The sequence below is a fragment of the Crassostrea angulata genome, chromosome 6 (assembly GCF_025612915.1).
Source record: "Crassostrea angulata isolate pt1a10 chromosome 6, ASM2561291v2, whole genome shotgun sequence".
In the NCBI taxonomy this organism is placed as follows: Eukaryota; Metazoa; Mollusca; class Bivalvia; order Ostreida; family Ostreidae; genus Magallana; species Magallana angulata.
Window position 1 is genome coordinate 21,862,071 of NC_069116.1, and position 15,565 is coordinate 21,877,635.

The 15,565-nt window shown below is 37.1% G+C and overlaps 1 protein-coding gene across 11 annotated transcripts in view; it reads right to left on the minus strand.

Annotated features, from left to right (window-relative positions):
• The window catches only part of LOC128187109 (nuclear receptor corepressor 1-like), a 34,814-nt gene that overhangs the window by 6,639 nt on the left and 12,610 nt on the right, over positions 1-15,565 (minus strand). For 4 of the 11 annotated variants that reach the window (XM_052857294.1, XM_052857302.1, XM_052857293.1 and 1 more), the window contains exons 3-24: positions 12,880-12,998; positions 10,795-10,984; positions 10,178-10,336; positions 9,787-9,918; positions 8,932-9,003; positions 8,779-8,831; positions 8,471-8,537; positions 8,108-8,193; positions 7,895-7,981; positions 7,671-7,758; positions 6,732-6,965; positions 6,521-6,628; positions 6,035-6,260; positions 5,627-5,798; positions 5,381-5,496; positions 4,899-5,033; positions 4,573-4,626; positions 4,188-4,330; positions 3,770-3,947; positions 3,187-3,402; positions 2,230-2,883; positions 85-2,114 (exon numbers count right to left, since the gene is read on the minus strand). In XM_052857294.1, the coding sequence (XP_052713254.1) occupies positions 85-2,114; positions 2,230-2,883; positions 3,187-3,402; positions 3,770-3,947; positions 4,188-4,330; positions 4,573-4,626; positions 4,899-5,033; positions 5,381-5,496; positions 5,627-5,798; positions 6,035-6,260; positions 6,521-6,628; positions 6,732-6,965; positions 7,671-7,758; positions 7,895-7,981; positions 8,108-8,193; positions 8,471-8,537; positions 8,779-8,831; positions 8,932-9,003; positions 9,787-9,918; positions 10,178-10,336; positions 10,795-10,984; positions 12,880-12,998 (5,319 nt within the window). The remainder of the gene's footprint in view (positions 1-84; positions 2,115-2,229; positions 2,884-3,186; positions 3,403-3,769; positions 3,948-4,187; positions 4,331-4,572; positions 4,627-4,898; positions 5,034-5,380; positions 5,497-5,626; positions 5,799-6,034; positions 6,261-6,520; positions 6,629-6,731; positions 6,966-7,670; positions 7,759-7,894; positions 7,982-8,107; positions 8,194-8,470; positions 8,538-8,778; positions 8,832-8,931; positions 9,004-9,786; positions 9,919-10,177; positions 10,337-10,794; positions 10,985-12,879; positions 12,999-15,565) is intronic. The other 7 variants (XM_052857301.1, XM_052857300.1, XM_052857299.1 and 4 more) reach the window with 7 other exon arrangements.

Here is a 15,565-nt window from a genome sequence, read left to right on the forward strand (position 1 = left end):
AGCTGCATAGGGTTACATCTTTAAAAAGGTTCTCTTTTATACCAATTTAAACATGAAATACGTGAACTATGCATTTCACATTACCTGAGGAGTGCTTGGCATAGGAGAAGACTGAGCAGGCCTCTGCTGAGATTCATGCACCCATCTCTTCTTCCCATGCATGGCTGGTGGTGACTTTTGGTCAGGCTGCAAAGAATGTGGTCCTGCTTGTGGAGCCGAGTCTGGTGGCTCCTGTTTGGGACGAGAAGCAGAGGAGACCATAGAGTTCATAGGAGATGTCTCTGTTTTGGAAGTCGCTGTCTCTTCTGTAGAACTATTTATCTGATGAATAATAATAGCATCAATCAGATTGGCAGCGGTTAAGGAAGACTGTCTCTCACTGCCTGAGCGGTTTGTTCCACTTTGATCTTGGGCAAAGACTTTGAAGAACTCTGCTGGAGTTGAGATGTTCTGTTGCCTGTATCCTGGGGAAGATCGGTTTGATGTGGATCTGCTGGAATCTGTTTCGGTTTTGTGAAGCCTCTCCTCTTGTTTGGGGGACTCCATTATCTCTCTTCTGATCTGCTCTTCCAAATTGAAAGCCTTGACTTTGTTTGCATTCTCCCTTTCTTGTTGTTCTTGTTTTTCTTGCATCTGTCTTCTGTTGTACTCCTGTTGCTGTGCTGCAAGTGTAGCAGCTGGTATGCTTGTTCTTTGCTGTTGTTGCTGCTGCTGTCTTTGTAACATTGAGTCATATCTTGGGGAGCTTGCACCCTGCCCACCTCTCATACCCTCGTTTGGGTACTCTGGGCGATCATTCACAGTGATGACACTGGGACGGCCTGTCCCATGGGTTATGCTTGGTCGATCATGAGGAACTTGACCAGGAACTGGTCCAGCCATTCCCTGTTTAGGCCATCCAATAGGTTTCTCCTCATGTGGTGGAGCATTATGTGATGGGTGTGGTGACAATCTCCTATCTTGTGGCATGGAAGGTTGAAGATACACCAACCCCTGGCTACTTTGAGGATAGCCTGGCATCATGGATCCTGGGTATGCTCCTGGCTTTCCCTCTTTTCCTCTAGGTGAGGATTGGCTCTCTTGTTTTCTGCTGTGAGGTCCTCCCATCTGCCTAGAAGTTTCAAAGTCACATCTGATTGTTTGTCTGGTGCTGTTCTCTGACTGGTAAGGATATGGCATTCCTGGCTGGGGATATTGCTGTGGTCTGGTCATGTGTTGCTCCATCATCATTCTCTGTTGCTCCCATTGTAACTGCTGCATCCTTGGCCCCTCCATTCCACCTGGAGGCCCTCGGTTCCCCATATCTCTATTGACAGGTGTGCCACTAGTTATTGAGCCACTAGGCATCCTTGGCTGTACAGGTCTGTGAATAGCCTCCTGACGCTGTGCCATACTTGCTACCTGATTTGGATTCAAACTCTGAGCCATAGTTCTCACAGGAGTACCCTGAGTTATTGATCCTGAAGGTGAATGCATAACTGAACCTGGAGGCATGAGCATGGAGGGATGGCCACTTGATGGAGGGGATTTTGTGTTCAGCTTGGGGGAAGGTCCCTTGTTATTGATTAATGGCGGGGGTGGAGGAATGGTTTGCCTAGGTTGTCCACGGCCATGGGGGTCCATTACTGTGGGCATTCCAGGGTATGGGGATGTACTTGGTGGGATGTGCCTATTAATGGCTGGTGATATTGCCTGTCTGTCATGCTGGAAGGAAGGCTGTGGGGACTTCTGCTCCACAGATGGAGGTCTGTTAGTTAGTGGCAGAGCCTCATTGTGATAATATCCACTTGGTTTTTGAGAGTGAGCAGGTGGAGGACCAGAAGACCTAGGCAACGGATCCTCTGCAGGTCTTCTATATTCAAACTGAGGCTGGCTTCCAAAATCCCTGGGATTTCCCCTGTAACCTTGGGGGGCTTTAGACAGGTCCTGAGGAAGATCTCTGTCCCTGCTGTCAGGTACCTCCCTCTCCATTCTGCCCACAGGCATGTGATAGGGAGAAACTGAGTGCCGCCCACCATACTCTGGCTTCTCTTTCCTTAGATCCTGAACATTGTACTGATTCATTCCAGGAATCATTGGTTGACCTCTATAAACTGGCTCTGAGGATGCAGGCCCTACAAATATGAAATATGTACAGATGAATGATACAAAAAAGAGATATTGTATTTGTGTCACATATCTTTGATAACAGTCTACTGGTATACATAAAAATATAATGCATGTATTTACGTTTTTCAGGGGGTCTCTCTGTAGGTCGATCCGACTGAACCAGATTCCTCTCTATCGCTGAATGAATGAGGTCACGGACACAGGACATTCTCTTGGCATCATTCTGACTGTTCTTGTTGCCTGGCACAATTGGTGACATGCTCCTACTCAGATGGCCTTGGTTGACAAATCCTGGCTCTGACATAGCACTAGAAGGTCTGTGTTGATTATTCTCTCCTTGATACATCATACTATATAAGGTGTTCCTGCCCTGCTGTTGGTTTTGTGACATCTGTCTACCTGAGAAATCCAGCACTGAGGAGTTTGCCTGTCCCATTCCTTGCTGTACCTCCCTAATGTCACGACTTGATGGACGAGATGGGCGATTGTGGTCCATCTCCAGGGCAGGACTTGAGCCCACCATACTGGGCACTGGGCTCTGCCTGATGGGTGATGGATGGGCATGTGGAGCACTCTTCATCTGTAAACCAGGGCTTGTGGAAGGCCGGGGTTGATTCGGTACACCTAACTGGGCACCTTGAATCACCTGCTGTACGTGAGTCTGACTTGCTTGAGGAGGTTGCAGTGGAAAGTTACCAAAACCTGGATGCTGCATCGGTAACTTAGAGGCAGGGATTCCAGATGTTCTAGGACTAAATGAGTCTCTTGGCTCACCTAATGAATGACAATGAATATTACATCATTGAATATAATCCAATAAAAATTATGAAGCGATATCTACACTGTAAAATCGTGCAGACAATTTGCTCAATAGAAATGAATTTCTTCATATCACAATAATCCATGACCTTTTTACATACAAACAAGAATAACAGTTGCAACAAATGACTTTTATGGTATGGACCATTGTTTATTTATTTTTTGGTTGATAAAATAAGTAGTTATCTAACAAGACAGCTTTCATGTACATTATCATTAAGTGTGAAATAAACTGAATACAGTAGAGACAGGACTCACTCTGCTGTTCCCTGTGGGTGTGGCTGTCTGAGGGATGGGCTTCATCAGCACTCATTGTGGCACTGCTGTCATTGTCCACACTGCGGAGGCTGCCCTGGGAGGCACTCAGAGGCTTGTTAGAGGTCAGGTTCTGGGGGAATCCCACTGGGGCAGTGCTCTGGTGATCCGGTAGTTCAGGCACGGTGTTCCCTTCTTGTTTGTCCTCTTTCATTGGACCTTTAAAAAACATTTTATTAGAAACCTATGCATTGTATTAAGAGAACTACTTGACTATACAAGTATAACATAGGACCAAACTGCAATTGTAAACTTTAACATTCCACTACAGCCAAGTGCACTTTAACATTCTGCTACAGCTATGTACACACATGTACCACATGCATGCTTGTTCCCTAAAACAGTATGTTATATTTCTGTATTATTTTAATACTTACAAGTACATTACAAATTTTTTTTTATCCCTTTTTAACCTATCTCATCTTTTGTGGAAAATGCCTATGAGCATAAGACACCATATCTCATTTGATGAGGTATTGCAGCTTTACATAAACAGAATCAAAACACTTTTCTTTAAAGTAAATACCTTCCTCCATCCTTTGAGCAGTGGGGCTAGGAGCACTGGTTGTGTCAGAGTCATTATCCTCATCATTGTCCTCCATTCCTGAGGACATGTCCTCCACATCTGAGGTCGCTGTAACCGTGGAAGCAATACTCTCACACACAGAGGTGGTCCTTTTGTCTACTTCTTGGGAATTTAAAACCTGTTGGGAATTTATCAAGAACTAAACACATGCATAACATATGAGAGAGAGAGAGAGAGAGATCGAGAGAGAGAGAGAGAGAGAGAGCGCACAAGAGTGTTACATTTGCACACATTATCTCATGGTTTATTAGAATCTTTAGTATTTAAAAAATTGCATAAAAGACTTGCAATTGTAATGCATATATTGGTAATATATCCTATAGTCAATACAAACAACGGAAACAACTCAATGTCGAACCTTTTCTTTGGCATGTTCCTGAACAATCTGCTCCAGATTCAGTTTCTTCTTGTAGTTAAAGTAGAAATTTTTGCACTGTGCCTCTGTCTTAGTAGGTACCATGCTTGCTATGGCTGCCCAGTCTCTGCCATGAAGCCTCAGTCCTAGGTCAGAGAAGGAGATTTATTGTAACTTAAGATTTTTTCAAAATGTTAATTTACACATTTAATCTCCTTTATAAAACTTTTTTATGCTGAGATATCACTTGTTAGATGCATTAATTAAAAATAATCATGTACAAACATATCATATTGAAAGAATACAGGAAAAAATTAAAATGGAATTGTCACAAAAAATCTTATTTCATTTCTTTTGTTTCCATGAATACCCAGTAATTTTAGCTCACCTTGTTTTGCTATCTCCATTTCCTCTTCAGTCCAACGAGATGTCTCTACACTCTCTGTAAAATAAATATTATTTCTTTTTATATGAAATTTGTAAAAAAAAAAAAAAAAAAATATATATATATTTAATTTGGCAACAAAAATTAAAAACAAACAATTTTTTTTTTTGGATCATTTTGTTTTCCATTCCATTAGCTTTTTCATGCGTGTCACAATGAGATTTATTTAATTTAAAATTATGCAAATTCTTTTAAAACTTTATAAACAAAGGGTTAACTTCACAACACAGGAATATTAGAGGAAGTGTGCCAGGTGCTCTATGACATACTTAGAATACCTGTGGTGTCTGTGGTCTCGGGGGCCATCGGTGCCACCTGGTCCCCGGCCCCAGATCCCGTCCCCAGTCTCCTCGCTATCCGGTTAAAACAGGCAGAGCAGCACTTTGTAATGTCATCAGTAAGCTCTGAAACAATCGTAATTTGGATAATTAATCTAAATGTCATATAAACAAACTGTTCATTGTCCTAAAATTCCATACAGCTCACAGATAATTTGTGGACATGACACAACAATTTAGATCGGTTCAGTATTGTCAACTTAAAATATTTTTCTCAATTTTCTTTCTTGTTTACTTTTGGCAAGACTAAATGAAACTATATGGCAATATTAGGACAATGTTACTGAGAAAAAGATGCTATAAATGATATTAAACAAGCTTAAGTAGGATGGGAATTGCATCCTTATCCACATTTTCTCTACTTTATCCTTTCTCCAATTCGAAGTGAAATATAAAGTGAATTGTTTACTTACGAAGTTCCTTGATGATTGGGTCTTTAGCCTCAGCTGATAACTCTGACCATTTAGGGGGCAGGGGTCGGAGTCGCTTGACCTTCCTCTTTGGAGTTTTACATAAAGGTACTGGGCATCTGTTAACACATTTACAAAAACATAACAATACCAGACATAATTACAGCATCTAAAGTCATCCCTTTTCATGTAAATGCATTGAATTTAAAGCAGCAAAGTCCATAAGAACTGTAATTAGCTCCATCTTACTGTGTGTATCTGCGCCTCACAGATTTACAGCGACAACTGCTGCACACTCTCATGTCAGGCTTCAGGTTTTCTTCCTTCATACCATACAGGTCACAATTACTTTGTGTCAAAGGTCGACTCAGACCATAGTGCTCTAGATGCACATCGCAGATCGCACAGTTATGGGCACCCCCTGAAAAATATGAATCAATTTTGTCAGGACATCTTTAAGGTATTCACAATCAAATTTAACACAGCAATCTGAATTGAAATTTTAATAAACACAATATCAGCACACCCTATGGGCGACCTTTCACAAAATCCTTCAATTCTAAGAAAAGAATGGACGAAAATTAAATAGTTTGAGTTATCACTCTTATCACACAGGTGTTGATCCTCAAGTACAATACTCTCTGACTCTCAACTTACCATCCCCTTCACTCCCTGCAGTGACTGCTGCCATTGCCTCGTTGTCATCTGATGAGAATTCTTCCTCTTTGATCTTGAGGTCTGCCTCACTTGAGGAGGAGGCTTGTGCACAGTTATCTGAGGTTTCCATTGCCTGCTCTGAGGTGGCTGAGGAGACTACCTCATCTTCACCACCAGCACCTCGCTCCTTGTTAGAGTCATCCTGAAGGCGTGAGGATGCTTGCTGCTACAATTCAAATCAAGCAATTATGACAAAAATGCATAGAACATTCATCTCTGTAAACATTAACTTTATACACTTAAAACACTAAAAAAGACTATTCAATCAAACAAATGGATAGTCTTTAGAATATATTCTAGAGATTTCTAAAACAACCTCTGTTTTTAATTGAGCACTTCAAAATTCCCTTGATAACATCATTATACTTTTAGTGGTTCTCTGGTAACTTTTATTAGATAGCATGTTAAAACCTAAATAGGTCCTACCTGAGGCTTCTTCCACTTCTGTTTTCGTACTGTCTGTTTACGTAGAAGCTGTTTGTAATTTTCTGTTTTCTTGGTTTGATAGTAGTACTGGACACAGTCTGCTACACTCTGTCAACACAAATTCCTTCATGAAATATCTTTTTAACCAAATTTAAAATAAAAAAGACAACAAAGAACCACCCACTTCAAAATATATTTAACTTTAAATTACCTTTCTCTCCAGAAACTGAGCAATGTAAGAGAAGTTTTTGGGATGCTGTAAATATTTCTCCTTGAAGATGTTCTTTTCCTGTGGTGTCCACACATTTATAAACTTTCTCTCCTCATCCTCAGCCATTGGATCTTCTACACGCCCATTATTGTTTGTGTATCGTAATTTACGTTGCCGAGCATCCAACATCATAGGGGGCACCACTGCATAGCTCCTCATCTTTTTGTCTTCCTCCTGAAAATACCATTTTCGGTGTGTTGTTACTGAATATATAAATATTGTTGCTAAATGTACAAATGATGTTACTGAATATACAGAACGTTGTTATTGAGTTCACATGTTTTTTCTGAATGTACAATTGCTGTACATTCTATGACTGTACAAATGCGGTTACCAAATACAGTATATTTATATTTTAACTATATATGTGCAAATCTTGTTGCTGAAAGTACAAATGTTTCTAATATGATTGTACAAATGATGTTAATGACTGTTTAAATGTTGTAACTGAATACGTACAAATGTTGTTACTGAATATGTTCACGTTGTCATTGATTATATGTATGTTGCCATTGAATGTACAAATATTGTTACTGGATATAAAAATGTTAGCGCTTAATATACAAATGTTGTCAATGAATATACATTCAAGAGTGTATCACTGAATACACAAATATACATGTACGGTCAAACTTTTTATTTCCAGGAAAACAAAAACACCCCTCAAATGACTCACACTAATATTGGTACCAATATACATGTACAATTGATCTCAAAGAGCATTGTTTTTAAGTTACCTGATTTGGTTTCATCATTAGTTTTGTGAAAACAATTTTTTTGCTGATTACTTTGTTGAATTGATCCATAAAATCAAATGATGAATCTTACTAATTCAAGAAAACTGATCCCCACAAATACTACTGAGACCCCAGCACTAACCTCTTGTTCATGAAGTCCATCCATAATCTGCTCCAGCTCGGCCTCACTCCTTGCATACACCCCATTGTTCCCAGCTCGAGTCCCAGCCCTGCAAGCATCAACACACTTATAGCATTCAAGCTTTGAAACCCAAAAGTTCTTGTTGAAACCAAGTCCTTGAAACAGGACATGGCTAGAACAAGTGACAACAAAATACAGGTGCTTGCTTTATTTATATGATTAACCTGGAAAACCTCTCTTTATCCTCCCTGTTCTTCTTGATCTCTGGGAATACCTTCTCAAAGTACTCCCTTGTTTTGGCATCTTTGGCTCTGTAAAATCAAGCAGTTCTATAGATTTTGACATTTTTATGACAAAAATTAAGATCAAATTTACAGAACTACACATTCTTAATGTCCCTCTTTTTTTTCTTTCTTGCTCAATATATTCACACTTACTTTCTTTTAGCATTGTTCTCGATTCTTTCGATCTTTTTCAACCAAACTTGCATCAACTGATCATATCTTTCAGTTAGATACCTCTCCTAAATGTGAATAAAACAATTGGTCTAAGTAAAATGGAAATGACATGTATAAGATACCATCCAATACACTTAATTGTATTATTTTGCAGCAGCATTTGATATTCATAGCAATCAAAGGACTTATTCAACTCAATTTATATGTTAATTTCAAATAATACAGTACAAGTTTTAATAGGAATCCTTATTTCATCTCATATTAATGTATTAATAAGCAAAATCTTTCCACCATCACAAAATCTATTTATCACTGTAAAATTAATTATCTTTAACTCCTCACCCTTATTCTCTTCTCCTGCTGTCTCTTTTTGAAATGCAGAAGGAGCCGAGGTTTGAACTCAGCATACCTTTAAAGAAAAAAAACAGACCTCATTAAATCTTTAGCTTATTCAGTTTTGGCATAATTATCATAAAAACATCATGGAAGAAACACTGTTCTCCTGTTCTCTTTCTCTTCAAGATTACTTGGAAATTCAAATTAAAAAGAAAAATCTTCCAGTTCACAAATCAAGAAACAGGAAGCCCAGCAGTGAGGCCTATTCATTATTTCTCCAATTACAACAGACCAGTGCCTTTGTCAAGTCTTACTTTCTTTTGTTCTCATGGTAAACAGTGGTGTCTGAGGGCTGGTTATACAGAGGCTACAAAATCAATATTGCATTCATTAGAGCAGCAAATGCAAGAAATGTGTTGCAAATTAGTATTTTTGTCACTACTAAACTGATGCACATATCGCCTTACCAATTTAACACATACCAGATCTATCTTCGGCCCTAGTTTAGCAAACATGTTGTGTGCTTCCTCAGCTTTTTTCTGCAATATATATGAATGATATTATAATACAACATATGATACGAATAAAATTGCTTTTTTAATTCCATTTCTGGACTCCCACAACACTTAATAACATACATGTAATTAAGATAAAAACTCTTTATTACATGTATTACAATCCTGGAAAGTCAAATATTAATCCAATCAACATTTTTTATTTTCATTTTACTTGAATAAATCTCATTTTTGTTTCTTTTTATCTCTAGTTGAAGGAAGGGAAGCAGTGTCCTTTTATTTCACTGTACAGGACATGAATTTCAATTGATTTTCCCCATTTGAGATGGTCTTATTTTTCATCCTCATTACTCTGGTTAAGTAGTTTCTATGGCAGTGTGTGGGTGATTATAGAATAGTGCCAGTATTTTACAAAGCTACAGAAAGCCTACAAGAATTGAATTTCTAACTGTCAGATCAACTTACGAATACAACCCCGTTTTTTAATCATCCCTTTACAACTTTGGACCTCTTTCTACTAAAGTCATCACATACACATGTAGCATGGTCAACAAAGATTAAATATACCTGATTTATAATGCATACCTGGGAAAACTATCATCAGAGAGGCAAAATAGCAGGTATTTCATGTCAATTAAGAGAAAAATACTGTTTTCAAAAGAATTTCTGTAGAGATGTATCCTGTTTGAGACATACCGTATGTAGGTAATTTGAGTTTTGCTTGGATTGAATTAAGTGAGAGGCATGCCCTGATTTAGTCAAGATGATATGAGGTATACTCTAGATCGAGTCAATGAAGAATCGTACCCTGTTCTCAGCATAAATGATTTGAGCTATGCTCTGATGTTTGGTCTCCGTGACAACAATATCCTTTACTTTCTGTTTCTCTTCTGGTGGTTTACATTTCTCTAACTCTAGCTGCTCCTGTAAACAAACAAGCTTGCTCAAAGCAAATAGTTATAATCAAAATACTGAACAATCACCTATACCTGTCAAACAAAATCAAAACTATTGCAAATAATATCTACAATACCCATACTGTAAGAAAAGAATATCAGAATTTTACTGAGCATTAGAGCGTAGCAGGCCAATTTGCACTGAACACTGAATGCATTTCTTTTACAGCATTCATAATGTGCGAGTGTAGCTTAACAACAGAAGTAAATAATTATTGTAAGTAAAGAAGAGCCTGAATTACCTGTTTCTTTTTGAGTTTCTGAATGTCTTTGTCCACCTTGCTGATCTCTCTATCCACTTTACTGATGGCCTGAAGAAGCTGATCCTTGGAGGAGGGACTGGTCTCATCGGGAGGGAGGGTGGGCGATATTGCCTCCACTTGCGGATTGTAGGTTGGTTCCTGACAGAAAGGTTAAGATCCACATTACAAAGTAACTTCATATGTGAACAACTGATCCAAAGGACTATATGCAGGTTTATGCAATATCTTGCCCACAAAATTAAAAGTTTTATTAAGAACTTTAAAAAATAAGGTGGAAGATAGTTGAAAAATACTGGTAAGTTGTAAGAGGTTATCAGCACAGTAACATCATAAAGTAGAAATGACGACATGAAGATTTGCTTATTTTGATAGATTGATGTATTATAGCAAAATATGGGCGTTTCCAATGGTTTTTCAACTGGAAAGTGATAGGCATGTTCTGTGTAATGATTTATAAAGGTTTATTTTTTACGATACAATTTAGAAATTGGTTAAATTCGATATTATGTTAGATATTCGACCATTCAAAATATAGTCCTATATTATCTTGTCATGACTGCCAACTTAATAAAGAAATATGGAAACAGTTTGCAAACCTTTTTTACGTCTATCTGCAGGGGCTGTAACTCTGGTCTTTCCATCCCCAGGCGGGGGCGTTTGGGGGTGTGAGGACCAGTGGAGGCTTGGTTGACCTGGCTTGTACTGGGACCTGGATCTCCACCCCCTTGGGATACCTGAATATTTCCCATTGTGTCCTGAGCGTATCCAGCATAAGCTTCCCTACTTCTGTAATCATATACATGTATCAATTAACAACATTTCTTGAGAGTTCTTGATTTTACTGATGATATATATTATATCATCAATATATTAATATGATTGATGAAATGAATAATTATAAATGTAATAAATCAATGCATACCGGTATGATATTAATAATAAACACAAGAAATTATAAGCCAAACTTTATTAAGGTTTGACATAAATTAATATTATGAAAATAGTTTGACAAGAAATTCATTCACATATATCTATACTCATCCCAAATTACAATACTGGTACCGGTACATGTATATGCTTCACTCATATCTATATTGAATTCATAATGAAAACTCCATGCAGACCTAACCGATTTTCTAAATGTCAGAATCATTATTCTCCAGTGATAAGGCTACATGAAAACAGGCCAGGAAAGGAATCTAGCAGATCTGACAAGTCAGGCCAATAAAGCTGACAACTGCATGTGCTATTTTATTTCCAGACACTCAGCTGCCCAGACCAGAAATTGTAAATATAAAAACCAGGGCCAAAAGATACAATTCAATCTAAACCAGTGACCTAGATCCTTGAAGAACAAGCATAGCCCATATTTTTTTTTTATCATAAGGCATCTATTTTTTTTCAAATTCAGGTATACACATGCAACACTCAAATATTCAAACTACAAAGATATCAAGATAATTAGAGGAAATACTGGGGTAAGAAAAAAACAAATATATAATTTAGATCAATTACCTCAGTAAATGGATCATGCACACTGAGAACACATGCAGTCTATACTTTATTTGAACTGAACCTGATAAATTCGTCACAGGTCAAACACTAGAGTACATGTTGTACACTATTCATACCCTAGAATATAAGTTAGTTGCCCGACATACCAACTTAAGGCAACTTTCAACTTAATCTTAATCTCCATGTTTTAGATTTAACATTTCATTCCTAATTTTGACCTCTACTATCACTTCCTTTTAATGTCCTGATCTGACCTACATTTGAAGTCTCCAGGTACTCCCATAAATTTAAAGAATTATAATGAAAAAATGAAAAATAGTATTTACATAAAATCAAATCAAGGAGTCAGCTTTCTTTGGAGCAATATCCAATTTCCAACTGGGAGATAAACCAAAGAGAAATTTGATAGTTAGTATAGCTTATCAGGTTCACAGAGAGTTCAATTCTTCCTTTTCTCTCCTCACCAATAATTATATCACAAATATTAAAGGTGAAATATGATATGCACCAAAATAAAACTGGAAAAGGATAATACTGCAATGATCCTACTCTTCATTCACGGACATTAGTATTACATGCATACTTAATTCACATTTAGGTACCAGTATTGTAAACCCACATATTAACATTTTTCAGTGTCATTGCCTGTGATAACACTACGTATCAATTTTGTACTATACAATCCGATAAATTCAAATGACGTATAATTGGGGTGCGAGCGGGGTTTGCTTATTTATATTCAATTAATTAATCACACAATTGCTGAAAATTATATATTAAATATAAGTAATAAGGAATCATTCTTTAAATATTATGAGGTGCTTTGGGCTTTATTAGATTTGTTCACACCAAACCAAAATAATTGCCTCATAATACTCAAAAAATGATTCCTTATTCCTTAAATAAAATATTTCTTTTCAAAGCTGATCACAAAACAGATTAAAAATGACAGGGGAAAAAAATCTGTAATGATTGACAAATGCAAGGACTTCAGTACAATACACATGTAGAAAGATATGAGATACCAAGAGCAAAACCTGACCAAAATCCCTCGCCAGGAAAAATTCCTTGACGTCAAAGGTTCTTGTTGACTTTCGCAGTCAAATAGGCTACCATGAAATGCAGTGTTACCTAAACATGCTTGTATCATATAATGAAGGTTTTACCTGTATCTGTCTATATTGGCTCTGTGTGCCTGGTAGTCATGGAGCAGGGTGGGGCGTCGGTGGGGAATCAGGTGGTACTCCTCTCTGTAGCGGTCCCTGCCCGCCTGGTCAGCCGATCCCTGTAAAATACAGAGACATCCAGCATATTACAACCAGGCAAAGAATAAGCAGATTACTGCTATAAGAGAATTCATGACTCAAACGTAGTCGAATTCATATCATTTTAAGATTGTTATTATTGTACATGTAATATGTTGATTTGATGTTCTGAAAGGGAAAGATTCATCAATAAAGCTACATATTTTTTTCCCCCCATCAATTCACTGCTTCACAATCTTCATAGTTCTACTTTGTAACATCAGAATGATAACAAACAATTTCAAATTTTATCATCAGACTCAGCAGCAAGGAAAATAAATAGTATTCATTTGCCAAGAAAATACCTTTCATACAAAGTTTGATATACCTGAAATAATCTAGCAAGCACTGATCATCTTATCTTGTACTTTATGAACTACTTAACCAAGACAAATCTAGGATCAAAGCATCAAAACTGGCATATTTTCAATTGATATTGTTTTGTGCATGTCTCGTATCAAAAATGAAAAAAAAAGTTTCTCCTGAAATAACAACACAGAAAGTTTGTAATATCATGTTTTTATGTTTGAAGTCTAAAATTTTGTTTGTTTGTTCTGATGCGCCCCTTGTGGAGACACAGTGCCTTGAACTTGAAGCATGTTTTCAAATCAATACACAGCACACTCAGTGAACTGTCAGATCTTTATTCAGAAATTGACCATACTAAGAATCTGCTTTTAATGACAAGCCACAAGTTATAAAAACAAATTAAGATCTCAGTGCTTAGGTACCATACTGTAACCCAATTCTTTTATACCGATATTCTTTTACCAAACAGTCTACACTATCACACCATGCCACATCAGTATTTTTCTTTGTTATAATATATCCCCTCTTTAAGCTACTTTTCATGACTGTCACAATATTACAAGACATCTGATCAAAACACAACGCGGTTCTTTCCTTAATGTTTCCTCTCCCTACATGCACTCCTATAATGTTGTGTATGCAGCCACAGCCATCATTTACATAATTTTCTCATTACCCCCCTGACCAAGTGGATCACACTGTGATAAGGGCCTCCCTTTCCTGACCTGTACATTCTTGTCTGACACACTTTCAGTACAAGAGTCCTATTTATTAAATGTCCTGCACTAAGTCTGTCCCACCTATTGCTTACATATTGACCATTTAATACCCAACTTGTTATCCAGTTCAAATTTTGCTGGTCATTGTTTTTAGTCACCTATTTTTTTCTCCATACCTCATTTATTTATTTGACCAAAAATAATAGAGATATCTCCTTTTATGACTGAGTGTTGATTTATACAATGCAACATTTGAATACTTCAAGACAAGTAAAACATCCACAATGAAGTCTTAATGAAAAAATCAACCCTTGACAGAAGGAAAGTAAAATAATGAATTCCTTAAATTTGACTAAGTCACCTATACAGCCTTCATGTACTGGTTTAATGACCAAATCATCACAATAAATGGGGGGGGGGGGGCACATATGATCTCAAAATCACAGGAACATATCATGCCTGAATGAACTATGAATCTGAAAACACAACAAGAAACAGTACAAATAGGTCACAGAGTGAAAACCTGCCCAGGTGACCTACATAATTCTGTTGCATAATAATTCAAACAAATAACTTGCTTATTACAAGAGACTGAAAATGAAAAGATCAAACATACACTGACCTGTGTGGTGGGAGATATGGGGCAGACTCTAGGAGTGACTTGTGTACACAAAATGAGACTGTGTGTTGTTTCTAAGTATAGTGTGTAACCTTCACCTTGCCTTTATGTAGTTTTGATTAGGGCAAGAGGTAGTGTGCCTGCTCTATATTTCTTCATGAGCAATGCATGACCTACATGGGTCAGTCTGTACAGAGAGGGTAAAGCCAGTCAATCAAACCAGGTCATAGATCACAAAGCATGATGAGTGGTCACTGGTTTATATGGCACATGTTTACAAGAAATCAGAATTAGATTTATTTTAACAGTATTTTTTAAAAAGTTCAAAGATTGAGCAAGAAAAGTTAGCACTGTTACAGGGTAAAAATGTAAACATTTCTCAGGGATTTTTTAAATGCATTATATTTGTTAAGTGTTATCAAAATGATACCTGAATCTTGTACATGTATATTATACAAAATTTAATGGTGTATTTAATATATATGTGTACTGAAAGACTCAATATCTCATTAATCTTTGACAAAATTATTTATACCCTAACTATAAGCATATAACCTTTTTTCCTTAAAGCACCCAAAATTTTCAAAACAAATATATTTGATACTTTTAAAATGCAGGAATATATGCAGCTTTTGATGGATCTTCCTCAACATCTTTTCCCCCTTTTAATATACATAACACCAAAAACTATGCCACAAATTGACTTGTAAAATTGGACATGAGGAAAAGGAAGTAAATAGGATAAATAATTTCCTTGTAATGGATCTAATTAAGGTTTTTTTTTTCCATCTTCGAACAAATATGTTCAGTAAATGACCAGTCTCTAGCGACAGTGAAAAGCAGATAAAGATTGAGTCCCTAACATGCAGTGTTTCCATAGCAAAGCTCTAGTTATTTCTCG